The 17205-nt window shown below is 38.0% G+C and overlaps 1 protein-coding gene across 2 annotated transcripts in view; it reads left to right on the forward strand.

Annotated features, from left to right (window-relative positions):
- Positions 1-16903, forward strand: part of GCNT1 (glucosaminyl (N-acetyl) transferase 1) — a 52319-nt gene extending 35416 nt beyond the window's left edge. For both annotated transcript variants that reach the window (XM_078152662.1, XM_020995529.2), the window contains exons 2-3: positions 11389-11582; positions 12716-16903. In XM_078152662.1, coding sequence (XP_078008788.1) covers positions 12870-14159 — 1290 coding nt within the window. In that variant the 5' untranslated portion in view covers positions 11389-11582; positions 12716-12869 and the 3' untranslated portion in view covers positions 14160-16903. The remainder of the gene's footprint in view (positions 1-11388; positions 11583-12715) is intronic.
- The last annotated feature ends 302 nt before the right edge of the window (positions 16904-17205 follow it).

Genomic DNA, 17205 nt, shown 5'->3' on the forward strand with positions numbered 1-17205 from the left:
TATTTTTCTTGAGGTTTTTTTCAATTCATATTTTCTTTCAAAACATGAGTATTATGGATATAGCATGACTGCATATGTATAACCCACATCAAAATGCTTGCCTTCTCAATGAGGGGGTTGGGGTGGGAAGAAAGGAAGAGAGAGAACTTGAAAAACAAAGTTCCAAAATAGAATGTTAAAAATTGTTTTACATGTAAATGAGGGAAAATAAACTACTAAATAAAATTTTTAAAAATTTATTTATTTTTATTTTAGTTTTAGTTTTAGTTTTCAACATTTACTTCCACAAGATTTTGAGTTCCAAATTTTCTCCCCATCTTGCCCCTCCCCCCCACCCTAAGATGGCATGCATTCTGAATACCCCTTCCTCTAGTCTGCCCTCTCTTCTTTCTCTTCCCCTTTCTCTTATCCCTTTCCCCTTCTATTTTCCTGTAGGGCAGAATATATTTCTGTGCCCCATTTCCTGTATTTCTTATTTCCCAGTTGCATGTGAAAACATTTTTTTTAAACATATGTTTTTAAAACTTTGGGCTCCACACCCTCTCCCTTCCTCCTTCCCCAACCACCCTCATTGAGAAAGTAAGCAACTTGATACAGGTTATACATGTGTAGTCATGCAAAACACTTCCATAGTAGTCATGTTGTGAAAAACTAAGTATATTTCCCTTCATCCTATCCCCCCCCAATGTATTCTATTCTCTCTTTTGACCCTATCCCTCCTCAGAAGTATTTGCTTCCAATTACCCCGTTTCCCAATCCGCCCTCCTCTCTATCATCCCCCTGCTCTCTTGTCCCCTTCTTCTCCTATTTTCCTGTAGGGTAAGACAGATTTACAGACCCAACTGAGTGAGAGTGTTATTCCCTCCTTAAGCCAAATCCTATGAGAATAAGATTCATTCAATTCCTCTCACCTTCCCCCATTTCCCCTATACTGTAAGAGCCTTTTCTTTTCTGGTTTTTTTTGTGAGATAATTTACCCCGTTCTACCTCTCCCTTTCTTCTTCTCCTAGTATAGTCCCCTCTTATCCCTTAATTTTATTCTCCAGATATGACCCCTTAATCTTCAACTCACCCTGTGCCCTCTATCTATCCATATACATACATATAATTTTTTCCCTCCAACTACCCTAGTTCTGACAAAAGTCTCATGTGTTATAAATATCATCTTTCCATGCAGGAACATAAACAGTTCAACCCTTAATAAGTCTCTTATGATTTCTCTTTCCTGTTTACCTCTTTATGTTCCACTTGAGTCTTGTATTTGAAAGTCAAATTTTCTATTCAGCTCTGGTCCTTTCATCAAGAATGCTTGAAAGTCATCTATTTCACTGAATGACTATTTTTTCCCCTGAAGGATTATACTCAGTTTTGCTGGGTAGGTGATTCTTGGTTGTAATCCTATCTCCTTTGCCCTCTGGAATATTATATTCCATGCCTTGCGGTCCTTTAATGTAGAAGCTGCTAAATCTTGTGTTATCCTGATTGTGTTTCCACAGTACTTGAATTGTTTCTTTCTGGCAGCTTGTAATATTTTCTCCTTGACCTGGGAACTCTGGAATTTGGCTACAATATTCCTAGGAGTTTTCCTTTGGGGATCTCTTTCAGGAGGAGATGGGTGGATTCTTTCAATTTCTATTTTGCCCTCTGGTTCTAAATATCAGGGCAGTTTTCCTTGATAATTTCTTGAAAGATGATGTCTAGGCTCTTTTTTTGATCATGGCTTTCAGATAGTCCAATAATTTTTAAATTCTCTCTCCTGGATCTATTTTCCAGGTCAGTTGTTTTTCCAATGAGATATTTCACATTGTTTTCTAATTTTTCATTCTTTTGGATTTGTTTTACAGCGTCTTGATTTCTCATAAAGTCACTAGCTTCCAATTGCTCTATTCTAATTTTTAAGGAAGTATTTTCTTCAGTAATCTTTTGGACTTCCTTTTCCATTTGGCCAATTTTTCTTTTTAGGGCATTCTTCTCATTGGCTTTTTGGACCTCTTTTGCCATTTGGGTTAGGCTATTTTTTAAGGTGTTATTTTCTTCAGTAATTTTTTGGGTCTCCTTTAGCAAGCTGTTGACTTGTTTTTCATGATTTTCTTGCATCACTCTCATTTCTCTTCCCAGTTTTTCCTCTACTTCTTACTTGCTTCTCAAAATCCCTTTTGAGCTCTTCCAAGGCCTGGGACTGATTCATATTTTTCTTGGAGGCTTTGGATGTAGGAGCTTTGACTTTGTTGTCTTCTTCTGGTTGTATATTTTTGATCTTCTTTTCACCAAAGTAAGATAATATAGTCAGACTCTTTTTGCGCTGCTTGCTTATGATCTCCGCCAATTAGTTGAGTTTTAAACTCTTTGTTAAGGTAAGAGTCTGCTTCCAATGTAGAGAATGTAGTGTCCCAAGCTTCAGGGGTTTGTACAGCTGTTTTCAGAGATACTTGTAGGGACCTGTAAATTTTCAGTTCTTCCAAGGTGGTATGATAAGGGGCGAGGTGTTTATTCTTTTCCTGTCCTGTGCTCTGGTCTATGAGTGACCAAAAGCACTCCTTTCTGTCCTGGAACTGTGAGGAGGGTTTTCTCTCCACAGCCACTACAAGCTGCACCACGCCAGTGCTCCTTCTCACCCTGGGATTGCCACCCAGAACTGTGACCCAGATCCAACCAGGGGCAAAGCAAGAGAATCCTGCCTCAGCACTAGCAAAGAGATCCCTGTAGTCCCTCTCTGATCAGCCACTGGATTCCCCATTAGTCTGTGGGCTGGAAGCTCAGGAGGCAGCTCCAGCCCTGGGCTGTGCTCAGTGAATGGAGCTGAGACCCCACGCTTTTTTCTCAGCACCGCAGAAACAGACTTTTCTCACAGACCTTCTAAGTTGTCTTTGGTCGAGAAGTCTGGAAGCCGCCACAGCTGCCTGCAATTCAGTCCTCTGAGGCCTGCTCCAGGTTCACTGAGGCCTGTGTGTCCAAGCCAAGCTGTGCTCTTCTCCCAGCCATATGTGATATACCTTTCCACTCAATCATCCACGTTGTGTTGTGTTGGAAATTTGCTTCACTCTGTCTTTTTGTGGGTTCTGTTGCTTTAGAATTTGTTTAGAGCCATTTTTTACAGGTATTTGGAGGTGTTTGGGGGAGAACTCAAGCAAGTCACTGCTTTCACTCTGCCATCTTGGCTCCACCCTGGACCTTTTTTCCGTACTTAACATGTTATCTTTATAGTATCTGGATCCTTGTATTATCTCTCACGCTAGACTAGGGGTTCTCTGTGAACATGTGTTTTGTTTTACTCAGTCTTTTTTTTTTTTTATCACTCTCAGTACCTGATACAATGCTTTGCCCATTGGAGGTCGGTACTTAAATGTTTGAGCAGGCATAAAATTCACTTAGTCTCTCTAAGCCTGAGTTTCTTCATTTTTGAAATAGGAATGGCAGTTCTTAAAATACTTCATGAGGTTACTGGGGAAATTATTTTGCAATGACGCATTTTTTAATAATGAGTCTTCACAACAGCAGTGAAAGGGGAGAAGGGAACAAGCATTTGTTAAGTGCCTACTATGTGCCAAGTACTGTGTGAAGCATTTTACAAATATTCATTTGATTCTCACCACAATCTTAACAAGATAGGTGCTGTTATTACCTCCCTCCCATTTTACAGTTGAGGAGACAGAGGTGGACAAAGGTTAAGTGATTTGTCTTAGGTTATACATCATGAAAACCCCTACACTTTCTGTGCTAAAATTCTATTGGTGAGCATTCACTAAAACATAGTTCTTTGATTTCATCTAGAGTGATGTCATTCTTGTTGACTTTTGTGGCATAAAAGTATGATTTTTACTTGAATAGTCATTTCTTTTTTATTCTCCCAATATCATATAGCCCATTGATATAATAATGATAAAAGCAACTCCCATTTTCTTTTTGAATCCTTTTGACTCCCAGCTCATCAGTCTCCCAGCTCTCATGAATTACCTTCTTGGGAAGACCTGAGTTCAAATTTGGACTCAGACACTTACCATTGTTATGTGACCGTAGGCAAGTCACTTAGCTTCTGTTTACCTCAATTTCCTCAATTGCATGGGGATAATGACAGCACAGAGTTGTTGTGAGGATCAAATGAGATAATATTTGTAAAACCCTTAGCACAGTGCCTGGCACATAGTAGGCACTTAATAAATGCTTGTTCCCTTCTCCTTTCCTTCCACACTTAGATCTTCTCTATATACATTTTTAGCTCACAGAATTCTTCATGTGTAGTGGCACTTGTATGAATACTATGTGGGTGGGTGTCTCCATAGGTGAGAATAAGGTAAAATGCTTATGTGTATGTGTGTACACATACATTTTATGTTTGTGTGTGTGTGTATATATATATATATATATATATATATATATATATATATACACATATATATGCACACACACATATAGATATACATGTACACAAACATATATATTTCATTAACAGATTATATAGAGTAAGAGTGAGACTGTATCAAGAGGATTTGTTGATTGGCTTTGTACAAATGGGGACTAGGAATTGGTCCCCCTTATCAAAATAACAGGAAGATAGACTATATTTTACATTTTCTGTGAAAGATGAACTGTCTGACATGATTTGATCCTCAGTAAAACTGAATTTGTGATATAGAGTGGCATTTTATTTATATGGGAAGGGGAACTATTAAGGAAGGAGAGGAATCTGTGATAGAGGTTTGGTTCCATATTAAAAAAAATTTTTTTGGTGTTAATCCTGAAATGTTAATTTCGAAAACCTGAGTTGCTTGAAATGCAAGTTGAAATCCATGGATAGGACAGCCATCTGGCTACCACATCTGTTACAACAATGATTGCCACAACAGAGTTCAGTTATCACTACCTGGTTTCACCAGGTAGTTCCTATGTTCAAACCTTACTGCTTTATATGCATCCCTCCCAAAGCTGGTCTTCCCAAAGGATGACTTTCCTGGATAGAGGCTAAAATTACTTGCTGACAGCTTTTGAATGATATTAGAATTACGTCCAGTTCAGTTGGCAACCTTTTACAAGTCATATGCCAAAACCTGACTGTACCATTGTCTAGCTGTGTGACCTTGAACTCAGTCACTTAACCTATAAGACCCAATTCCTTCATCTGTAAAATAGGAAGATTGTACTAGATGATGGGTCAGCAAGCTATGGTGGAGGGACAGATTTGTCCCTTGGGCCACAGTTTGCCAATCTCTGGACTAAGATGATTTCCAGGGTTCCTTTCAGTTCTTAAATTCTTTGAGTCTGCATCTTCATTTGTTGTTGTTGAAGATTTGTGATTTCATTGGTGTAGAGAATGTTCTATCAGTGCAAATTTGCAAATCTTCTGCAACTTAACAGTCTGATAGAGTTGCCTAGGGTTGTAGTAGGTTGAGTGACTTGCCTCAGGCACATGCATCCAGTGTGTATATCAAAGATGGGACTTGAAGCTGATGCCAAGGTGGTAATCCTCCATGCCATGTTAATAATATATTTAGTATTAGGAAAATCTCTCACTGTATAGAACTAAACTAATGTATTATTATATTACATATTCAAAGTAAATATGGTTTTAAAATATTTGAGATATAATTTAAAATGAAAATGAACATGCTCTTAGTTTATTGTGTTCCTTACTGTGTTCCTTGTGTTCTTCCTGGACACATTTGGTTTCTTTCATCTTCGTCCAGTGCTTCTCTAGACTCAGTATACTGAGTCCTACCCCATTCCCTACCCCAGAATATGTTCCTCACCCACAGGTATATAGGACAGCCCAACCTTTTGGAGGTACCAGTCCAGAGCAGGCCCTAAGTGAATGCAGTTAAGTAGGGATAAATGTAAAAAAAATCAGCAACACAAGTGTAAGGTGGAAGAGGCAGTTCTAAAATGGATTTGGGATTTGGGTTTTGTTTTGTTTTGTTTTGTTTTGAACTGCAGGTTCTGTATAAGTGAGCAATGCAATATGTCAGCCATAAATGCTAATGTGACCTTGGGTTGCATTAAGATGGGGCATGGCTTCCAGGAATGGAAAGATTACAGTCCCACTCCATCCTGCCCTCATCAGACTTCATTTGGAATATTGTGTTCGGAATATTCTGGGCATCTCTTAGATGCATCCCATTCACTACATTGATAGAGCCACTAGTCTGGTACAGCTCCTTATCACCTCATGCCTGGATTATTTCATTGTTCTGGTTGTCTTCCTGCCCTAAGTGTCTTCTCACTCCAGTCCATCTTCTCCTTAGTTGCCAAAGCTCAGTTCTAACCATGTCACCTTCATCCTCAAAAAACTCCAATTGTTCCCTATCATTTCCAGGATACATATGTATGTGTATGTGTATGTGTATGTGTATGTGTATGTGTATGTGTATGTGTATGTGTATGTGTATGTGTATATGTATATGTATATGTATATGTATATGTATATGTATATGTATATATGTATATGTATATGTATATGTATATGTATATGTACATATGTGTGTATGTATGCTCTGTTTATCATTTAAAGCCTTTCACAACCTAGCGCCTCTCTATCTTCCTGGTCCTCTTAGATTTATTCCCCCTTACCATGTTATCATCCAGTTATCCTGGCCTACTCACTGTTCTTTGCATTCTGCTCCATTTCCTGCCTCTGCCTTTTCACTTGCTGCCTGGAATGCTCTTCCTCCTCACATATACCTTCTGGTTTTTCTGGCCTCATTCAGGACTCACCTCAGATCCCATCTTCTGCAAAAAGTCTTTCCTGGTACTCCAACTTCTAGTGCTTTTCATCTGAGATTATTTTCCACTTACAGGTGTGTGTGTGTGTGTGTGTGTATGTGTGTGTGTGTGTGTGTGTGTGTGTGTGTGTGCACGCGTGTGAGACCAGAGTATCTCAAAAGTCTCAGCGAGGTTTTGATCTATATCTCAGATGTTCTCTATCTGTATTGTATATACATAGTTGTTTGCACTTTTCTCCTCCTTAGAATGTTAACTCCTTGAGGGCAGAGATTTTTTTTTTGCCTTCCTTTTTGTGTTTAGCAAGACATCTCAAATACAATACATATTATTAATATTAAACATATTAATATAATATTATAAACATAATTAAAGTTAAAATAAATTAAATATAATATATTTAAATATAAGTATAATAAATATTAAATGTAAACACAATAATAATTGTGTGACTGACTCACACAGGAAGATTGGTTGAAAGAACTGGGCTTGTTCAACCTGGAGAAAAGAAGACTGAATTAGGGATAGGGGCATGATAACTGTCTTCCGGTATTTGAAGGGCTGTCACATGAAGAAGACATTTAGACTCCTTTCCCTTGGCCCCAGAGGGCCAAGTTGAGCAATGGGTGGAAATTCCAAAGTGTTAAATTTAGGCTACATTCCAGGGGAAGAAAATAAACAACTTATTAACAACTTAAGAAGGCCAAAAGTGAGATGGGCTGCCTTGAGGGGTTGTGGGTTCGCCCTTTTTTGGAGATCATCAGGTAGAGGTCAAATGAACACTTGACAAATATATGATAGTGGGTATTCTTTTTATGTTTGGGTTGGACTGCATGGCTGGACTACATCCTTTCCAACTCAAACTCTGCCTCTGTGACCTTTGGTAAGCTAATAATGGTCATTGTTTAAGACCCTGTTTTTCTGGATGTTTGAGAATTTTCCAGCACTTCTTATTGTTCAATTATCCACTCCATTAACCAACCTCATCCTTTCTTTTTTTTTTCCCTTCTGTCCCCCATTTTCTTCATAAATTTTACTTCTTTGGTGAAATTGAAAGTGAGCAAACAAAGGTTCCAGTTACAGTGACCTCGGGTCATTGTTTACATTTTTCTTTTTTTTTTTTTTTGGTTAGGCAATGGGGTTAAGTGACTTGCCCAGGGTCACACAGCTAGTAAGTGTTATTATGTGTCTGAGGCCGCATTTGAACTCAGGTCCTCCTGAATCCAGGGCCGGTGCTCTATCTACTGTGCCACCTAGCTGCCCCTACATTTTTCTTATAGTCCACATGAATGTGTTTTAAAATCCTGGATGTTGTCATTTGTGGAATGGACACTGAATTGGAACATGGGAAACTTCCTGGATTTTAATCTTAACTGATGATAGCCTTGTAATTGCCAAGTTATTTTGGTTTCCTCATCTGGAAAGTGATGATATTATCTCACAGAGAGAATGAGGGTCAGATAAAATAGTGTTGTGTATAGCTATCATTTAATCAATCTTGTTTGCCCCACTCCCCTCCCCAACTACTGACTCACTTCCTAGATGGGTTTCCTGGCATAAACGCTTCATTTCTGGTCTCTCCTCTATCTCCTCATTCATTTCCTCTTCTTCAAACCCCCCAGCCAGAGTTAGTACTCTGGCAAAACACTTGAGTGTGAAATGTATTTCATTTCTCCAAGATGGTCCCTTCTCAATTATTTCCTCAAAACTGCATTTCTAATAAGTCTACCCAGATTAACAAGGGCCTGTGATTAACACCATCTATAAAGACAAAGTAATATTTAAGCAAAGAAAGACAAACAAATTTTCCATGAGGTCCAGAGAAAAAGGTCTCAGGCTTTTACGAGCGAGCCCAAGTGAACAAAGACAGAATTATGACTTGAGGTATGTGTACCTGATTGGCTCTTCCCCAAAATTTTGCCCTTCTTTTCTTCTAGTCTGTGGGTTTTCTAGCATCTTGTTAAATGTTGAGCTCCTCTAGACTTACACTAACTTCATTGGGCAGCTGTGGTCTCTACTACCTCTAGCCTCAGATTTGGCTACAATTCTCAATGAAAGCATTGCTGTGCTTTTGAGAAGAACCCTTGCCATAGAATAGTCCTTGAGGACTCATCTCTGGGGCCTCTCATCTCCCAGGCAAGAAGGAGGTCAATAGGATTGTCATTGTGCAAGCTGGTGCCCTTACACTTCTAGCTTCTCCTTTTGGCAATTCTTTGTGATACAAGGCTGAGTACATTTGGTGAGAGACCTCATCCTAATTTATAGTTACTTTTCCAGTACAATTCCCAAATCTTCATCTCTGCAGGCTAGGCCATGAGTAGGCAATGACTGTCCGCCCAGTGTGCAGTTCTCAAGTTCTGGGTTCTCCAGGGTTTTTAGATGCTTTCCTGTTGGTTCATGCAAATAAGTGGGCGGGGAAAAGGTTCATAGTCTGTGCTCTGAGGACAAGTCTATTGTCTCTACTGGCTGATGAGCTATTGTGCTGCACTTTTCCTAGGCAAGTGAGCTACTCAACGTTTTTCATCCTTTATCAGAAGCAAAATGATCTGCTCACCTGGAATGAGCTCTCTCTTCTCCAGTTGTAAATGCGCTGTCAACGGAGTACATCCTTACATACCACATCACTTTGTAAACCTCAAATCATTGTTTAAATGTCAGTGATCAGGAGTAGTGGTAAAATAGCATGGCATATTCACATATTCCCATTCTTTTAACCTGTTCTTCTGTAAGAGGCAGCATGATATGGTGGATAAAGGGCTAGCCTTAGATTTAGGAAGACCTGGGTTCAAGTCTTGCCTCAAACAAATAGCATTACAATAGTAACTATATGACCCTGGGCAAGTGAGTTAATCTGTTTTCTCATTGCCCCCAGAAAACTCTCTAACATTATAAATTGAAGATGAAGTATTAATCAGAGGGTTACTCCCTCTGCTGATGAATCACAGGTCTTGCCAAAACAAAATGCTGTTATTTAATATATTTGTTCCTTGTGTGTATTGTTAACATTGGCTAGAATTCTTTTTCTCTAAAAGTCTCCTTTTTCTTTCCATTTGTTTGTTGTTGGGGTTTTTGTTGTTGTTGTTGTTGTTGTCGTCGTTGTCAACTGGTAGGAAATTTTTGCTTATAAGAATGCTTTCATATGTTTAGGAACCACAATACTAAAGAAAACATTACCTGTCTGGTGTTTTTCATTTCTGGTCCCAATGCGTGAATGAAACATAACTTTTCACTTGGCTTACTTTCATTTCAAACACAGAAGTATGTTTGAATAGTTTTCTAGTAGGTTTTGGTTTTAAATTACTACTCACTTATAACATGCTCGCGCGCTTGCGAGCGCACACACGCACACACACTTTTCTAAATATTTCAACAGTTTTGTTTGTCTGTTTTTTGCTAAGCAATGGAGTTAAATGACTTGCCCAGAGTCACACAGCTAGTAAGCGTCAAGTATCTGAGGTCACATTTGAATTCAGGTCCTTCTGACTCCACTCTTTCCACTGCGCCACCTAACTGCCCCAACAGTTTTTTTTTTCTTGGGACTTTTCAAAAAGTTAGGACTGGACTGAGAAGGGTGAGAAATGGAAGTTTCATTGAATCATAAGCTCTAAAATTGGAAAGGAACTTAAGTGATGACTAGTCCAACTCCCTTAATTCGAGGACGAAGAAACAGAGTAACTGAGATGGGAAGTGACAGAGTCCAGTAATTAAGTAGCAGTTAAAAAAGCAAATGGGTCAGATAACCTGCCTTCCAGTCCAGGTCTTTTTATTACAAGAAGGTAAAATAACTTAAAATTTAGCAATTTTTTGTTTCTTTTACTTAAAGCCTGTATAAACATTTGTTGTTATTGATCAGTCATTTTTCAGTCACGTCCAACTCTTCATAACCCCATTTTTTATTTTTTTCTTGGCAAAGATACTGTTATTTCCTTCTCTAACTCATTTTACAGATAAGGAAAGTGAGGCAAGCAGGGCTAAATTACTTGCCCAGGGTCACATAGCTGAGGTTTGATTTGATTCGAATTCAGGAATTCAGGAAAATGAGACACCATAACTCTAGGCGTGGCTCTATCCATTGTGACACCTAGCTGCCCCGTAAGGTAAACATTACACATTAAGAATTATGAACAGCAGGAAAATTAGCGAAAGCAAGAATGAACAATTTCATAGCATAATGACTAGCATTTATATAGCCCTTAAAAGTTGGCAAAGCACTTTACGCATAATTGTCACCATTGATCATCAGAAAAACCCTCTGACATAAGCACTATTTTTATCCCCATTTTAGAGGTGAGAAAATGAAGCTCAGGGAGGGTAATCAGATGACTTGTCCATTGTCACGTGTCTTCTAAATGTGTGAGATAGCATTCAAACTCAAGTCTTTCTGACTCCATGTCTAGAGCTTTGTCCATTCTGCCACCTAGCTGCTGTAGATTTAGAGAGCCTATAATTGCACCCCCTCATTTTACACGTGACTAAAAGGTGGCCCAGAGCAGTTAAATCATACAGGGTCACCACTCTAGGTTCTCTGTCTTCAGATCCAGAATTCTTTCCAAGACATCTCACAGTTTCCCCCAGAATGTAGGTACTTTGCACTCTTTTACCAAGATGATGGAGTTTAAAAAGCCCTTCCACATGCCCATATGCCTCTATATGTTGTTTTGTCTTACAAACTTATAGGTCTTTGTTTCAAAAAACCTGATGGTGACATTGCTGTTGCTTGCTGCCCAGCATGTTTAAGAAAACTGATTGCAAGAAAGAAACTTTGAACCTTCATATGATCTGCAGTTGGCATCACAGGACTCATGGGCCTGGCTTCCACTGGAACTGAATATTACAATGAAAGCTCCCTCATGGAACAGCTCGAAGTGCAGGTATCTTCTTAGAGTCCACTTAATTTCTCAAAGACCTCATTACTCTGCTGCTCAAATAGCCAATTAACTTTTGTTTTGCAAGAGAAATTAAACTAATCTCCTTTACACAACCACCTTGCATTGTACTTGCAGACAATATTCAGAACCAAAAATTGCCTACCAGCTGCACCATCATAACAGCAGCCACTTGGAATTCCATTGTTGAATCTGATGTCACACTGTAGTTAATTCAGAATCTTAGGTATCTGGGGTACATATGATTAGTGACAAGTGTGTTTTTAAAAAAAACACCTTGACATTCAGTTAGACATGTATCTGATAGTTGCTGTACAAAACTGAATTTTGAAATTAAATTTTTTTTTGTTTTAAAACACAAAGTGAGTTTGGCTTCCAAAATTTAAGGGTACTGAAAAGGTTTTTGCATAAATGACAAAAGAGGTATAAAGTTATTAACTTTCTGGAGGATTCTAATGGTCTCTGAGGGCCCATTGTAGGTAGAAAGAGGTAATTCCTTACCTTGCAATTTCTGTATGTTATTTTCCCTATGGTGACCAATGGTGGAATTGAATGCAATAGCATGTTCAGCTTGATTCATTTTGGGTTTTTGTTTGTTTGTTTTTAAGACTCTAACTGATGTAGGACCTTTCTGGGAGCCCTATTCTTAAAAACCACTTGAAATAAGTAATTTCTGGGCTCCTCTAGCAGGTTAGGTTACTTTTCAATGGAACGAAATCTCAAACGCTAAGTTAGTTTGGTAAACAGAGACTCAAATTGCTGAGCAGACAAACAGAAACATGCTGCTCTCTTTGAGACACATCTGAATCCTCCTCCAGAGCTATTGCTGCTGACAGTAGCTGAATATCACCTGGAGAGCCCCTGGACTATAACAGTTTTCTGAATACAATGGAGGGTAAATTACTAGGTGGTGTTTTTAGGGGCCTTTGACTTGAAGCCTTGGAGCTACTGCTAATGTGCGGTCTTAGCTCAGTTTATGATATAGCACATGTAGGAGAACAGAATCCGAGAACAGATTTACACAACAATAAATAATAATTCAATCAAGTAAAAATTATTTTAAAATTAAATTTAAAACAATTAGTTAACAATAAAATTAATTTGCCTTTTTTTTTTAGAGCTTTTCTCCAGCTATTTCAAGATGACAATTTATCACCTCTGATAAATGTACACTGGCAACGCTACAGGCCATGAAAGAAATAAATTAATAGTGACCAAAGCCCAAGAAAACTACATTCAAAGGAAGCAAGGGCCTCGGTTTTTTTGTTTGAAATGGTGAGGAGGCTGTTGAGGAGGAAACTTGGTCCTCGTCAGATCAAGCCCTTCTTTCTGTTACTCGTTTTTACTCTAATCATATGTTTCACCATCTTAAGGATTCATGAAAAGTCAGATTTTTTAAATCACAGACATTTAGAGTTGACTAGAGAGAATCCATATAGTAATATTAATTGTACCAAAGTTATACTGGGTGACAAAGAAGAAATACAAAATGTGAAGCTTACGATGCTAACAGTGAAATATAGACATCTCCCTCGGTGGACAAATGATGATTATATCAATATGACCAAAGACTGTACCGCTTTCATTAAGACCCGCAAGTATATCATGGAACCCCTTAGCAAAGAGGAGGCAGAATTTCCCATTGCATATTCAATAGTGGTTTATCACAAAATTGAAATGCTTGATAGGCTCCTAAGAACCATCTACACACCTCAGAATTATTATTGCATTCATGTTGACAAAAAATCTCCTGAATCCTTTTTAGCGGCAGTGAAGGGCATTGCATCTTGTTTCAATAACGTCTTCATTGCCAGTCAATTGGAGAGAGTGGTGTATGCATCATGGAGTAGGGTCCAAGCGGACCTCAACTGCATGAGAGATCTCTACAGACAGAGTTCAGAATGGAAGTATTTGATAAATCTTTGTGGTATGGATTTCCCTATTAAAACTAATCTGGAAATGATAAGGAAGCTAAAGTCTTTAATGAATGGAAACAGCTTAGAAACTGAGAAAATGCCTTTCCATAAGGAAGTAAGGTGGAAGAAGCATTATGAAGTCATTGAGGGCAATCTAAAAAACACAGGAAAAGATAAGTCACTTCCTCCTATTGAAACACCAATTTTTTCAGGCAGTGCCTACTTTGTGGTTGGTAGGAAGTATGTAGAGTATGTGCTAACCAATGGGAAGATCCTGAAATTTATTGAGTGGGCTAAAGATACATACAGCCCAGATGAATATTTGTGGGCCACAATTCAAAGACTCCCTGAAGTTCCGGGTGCACTTTCTTCCAGTAATAAGTATGATATTTCTGACATGCGTGCAATTGCTAGGTTTGTCAAGTGGCAATACTTGGAAGGAGACATTTTCAAGGGAGCTCCATATCCACCATGTAGTGGGATTCATGTCCGTTCTGTATGTGTATTTGGGGTAGGAGATTTAAACTGGATGCTACAACAGCCCCATTTATTTGCCAACAAATTTGATATTGATGTTGACTCTTTTGCAGTCCAGTGTTTAGAGGAACATCTGAGACATAAAGCTCTATATCCATTGGAACACTGAATATGTTTACTGTAAGAGAAAAGTAAAAATAGCAACGATGTGTAGAATGTCCTCGGTATTTTGGAAAAAAACAAACCAACATGGAGAAGCCACATTATGAATTGTCTTTCCTCCACTGGCTACTAGCTTTCTGTAGAATGCATTCTGTTAGAAATACTTGGGAAATCAAACTATGAGGTTGGAGTTAAATAAAATGTATATTTGGGGAAGGAAAGGAGGGAGTCATGATCTTTCCTATTCATAAATATAATCTAAAAATGATCTCGTCCTCTTTCAAAAAGATTTGAATAATAAAGTAACTATATATTTGTATGTTTGTATAGCTTTCCACAATGTCAAATTATTTTTTATATATTTTTGGAATGAAGATGGACAGACAAATTGTTGGGGGCAGGGGCAGGTTTTGGAGTAGATGCAGATGAAAGGAGCAAATTCAAAGAGCTCAGGGACCAAAAATAAATTTTTTTCTCTGTAGACTTCAGTGGGGTCAAAGCTTTTGGAGCACTTTGGAGTATGAATGTTTTCTTGAACTGAATTAAACTTAAAAGCAACAGCCAATCATAAAGACATAATTTATCTTTAAACAATATTTTATGTATATATTGTACTATAAGTTTGATGTTTGTTCCAAATGAACTATGTGAAACAAAGTTTGGTTTTGGTTGGAAAAATTCTGTATTGCACAATGTTCTTATGTATATCTCCTCAGGGGACATAAAAGCCAAGTGCCTGAATTTCTAATGTAATATTTCAAGTTAATTTCAACACTCATTTTAAATTTTTTCCAGGACAAAAATGACACTTCCTCTTTCATTTGATGCTAAGATTATGTTTCTAAGAGTTTTTAAATGTGTTACTCTGTCTCAAACAGTGAAAGACTAATGAAAAATAATTGCCACATACTCATGCTCCAGTTCAGGGGTTCTTAACCTGGTTTGAACAACAAAGAATATTTTGATCACTGTATTTCAATATAATTGGTTTCCTTCAAAATCCTGTGTATTTTATTTTATACATTTAGAAGCATGATTCTGAAGACAGCTCCAGAGGCTTCACCAGACCCCCAAGGGGTCCAGGACACAAAAAATGGTGATCTCTTGATCTAGTGTCTTTGCGTGAGGAAAATCTAATTTTCATAGCAAACCAAAATTCATTTGCTAGCCAGTGATCAGGGTTACTGAAAAATGTGATACAGAAGAGGCCAACAAATAGGGATTAGAAAGGAAAAATAATGTAGCAAAGGTGCATAGTTTCTAAAGGGAGGTAAACATGCTACAATGATGAGTTTAAAAAGAAAGTTTAAAAAAATGGGAAACAGTTTTCCCTGGTGGCTAAATGATAGTTGGCACTGTATATATTAAAACTTGTCCAAACATGGTATTACTAGTAATAATAAATGGCATTTATATAAACCATTAATTTTTGAAAAGTGCATTATATAAATTGTTTCATTTTATCCTTACACTCACTGTGTGAGGTAGATATATTAGCTTTTTTTTTTCTTTTGCAAATGAGGAAACAGGCCTACAGAGATTAGATGATTTGTCCAGGGTAACATAATTATTAAATTTAAGTGTCTAAAGTATAATTCCTACCTAAACTTCCTGACCTCAAGTCCAGAACTCAATCCATTCTACTTTGCTGCCTCTCATCCCTCATCTCCCCCACCCCCAACTTCCAAGACTTGTAAATTTATATTCCAAAGATTTCTTCCTCCTTTGCTATTGTAGTGGTTTCCCATCACCTGGGAATATACCACATGCATTCCTCCCTATCTAGCATAGTAGTATATATGGTGGGACAGTCCTGAATCTGTCTTGGAGTCTTAGAAATTCTGATGAAAATTTTAGATTTAGGATAAGCAGATTTAGTACTAGTGTAAAGATACAGTTCTTACTGAAGGCAGGCACACATATGACTAAGGTAGGGCCGATTTTCACATTAACAACTTAATCAAAAGGCAGTGTTTTGTCCCATTTTTAGTGCTGACTGACTCATATTTAATGCCAAAGTGAGTGATACAATTTTTATCTTAATTATATTGGATAAATGAGTGTATGGGGTATTCAGGGAGAACTAACACCTCTGGTGTGAGAGCTTGCTGAGCCCTTTTCAGGGTTGCTCATCTATCTTTGTTGTCTGCCTTCCACCCAATTCTTGTGGCTACAAGAAGCTATACCATGCACAGTGGGAAAACACTGGTGAAACCGTGTGGCAGATGGGCTAACCTGAGTTGAGGTTTACTGATGGGCCTGAAATCCATCGGTGAGTTAGGGGGATATCTATCCCAAGCATATGAAGACATTCCCTGGTGGAATGGGCAGATGAGAACAATTTGTTCCAACAGCCATGAAGGCCACTGAAGCAGGTGCTGTGGAGCACTTAGAGCTTAGTCAGGCATCAAAGATGCCAAGGTCTTCTACTGCATCCGCAGCATTACCAATTGTCCTGGCTTTTGTCTTGCCACTGGACTTCAATGATTCAGGTAGAGAGAGTGAGGCTAATGACTTTGCGTAACTCTTTCTCATTTAAATCCAGTTTGTGTGCAAGTCAAGACATCAACATGATGTCATTGGTCCTCTTCGAAAATGAAAGATGAACAACAACATTTGATAATTTCATGTTGCTAAGCCCAGAGATCTTTTAATATCTGAAGTCATGGTGTGAAATATTCTCATGACCTTTAACAAGTGTCAGATACATGTTGTCTTTGAAATAAAGAATATGGTGTATGATAAAATGAATAGGATTATGCAGCCCTGAACACTTTTCTGGCATGCAAATGAAGAGAGCACATTTTAATTTAAATAGTTTTGCAATTAAATGGAGGTTTGGAGATCAACAAAAATTTTAAGTATTTTCTTTAAAAGTCTTTTAGAGGAATTTAACATTTTAAGTGAAAGGCAGTCATTTTTATTGACATGTAAATATATGTTGCTGAACTGTTTCATCTGTGGGATCAAAGAACACATTTCCTGTTGTAGAATTTGACCGCATGAAGTATCAGAGAAAAAAAAAACTTCTAGGGCCAACATGCATTCTTGCT

Source organism: Phascolarctos cinereus, unplaced genomic scaffold, assembly GCF_003287225.1.
Source record: "Phascolarctos cinereus isolate Bilbo 61053 unplaced genomic scaffold, phaCin_HiC Scaffold_4;HRSCAF=312, whole genome shotgun sequence".
Classification (NCBI taxonomy): Eukaryota; Metazoa; Chordata; class Mammalia; order Diprotodontia; family Phascolarctidae; genus Phascolarctos; species Phascolarctos cinereus.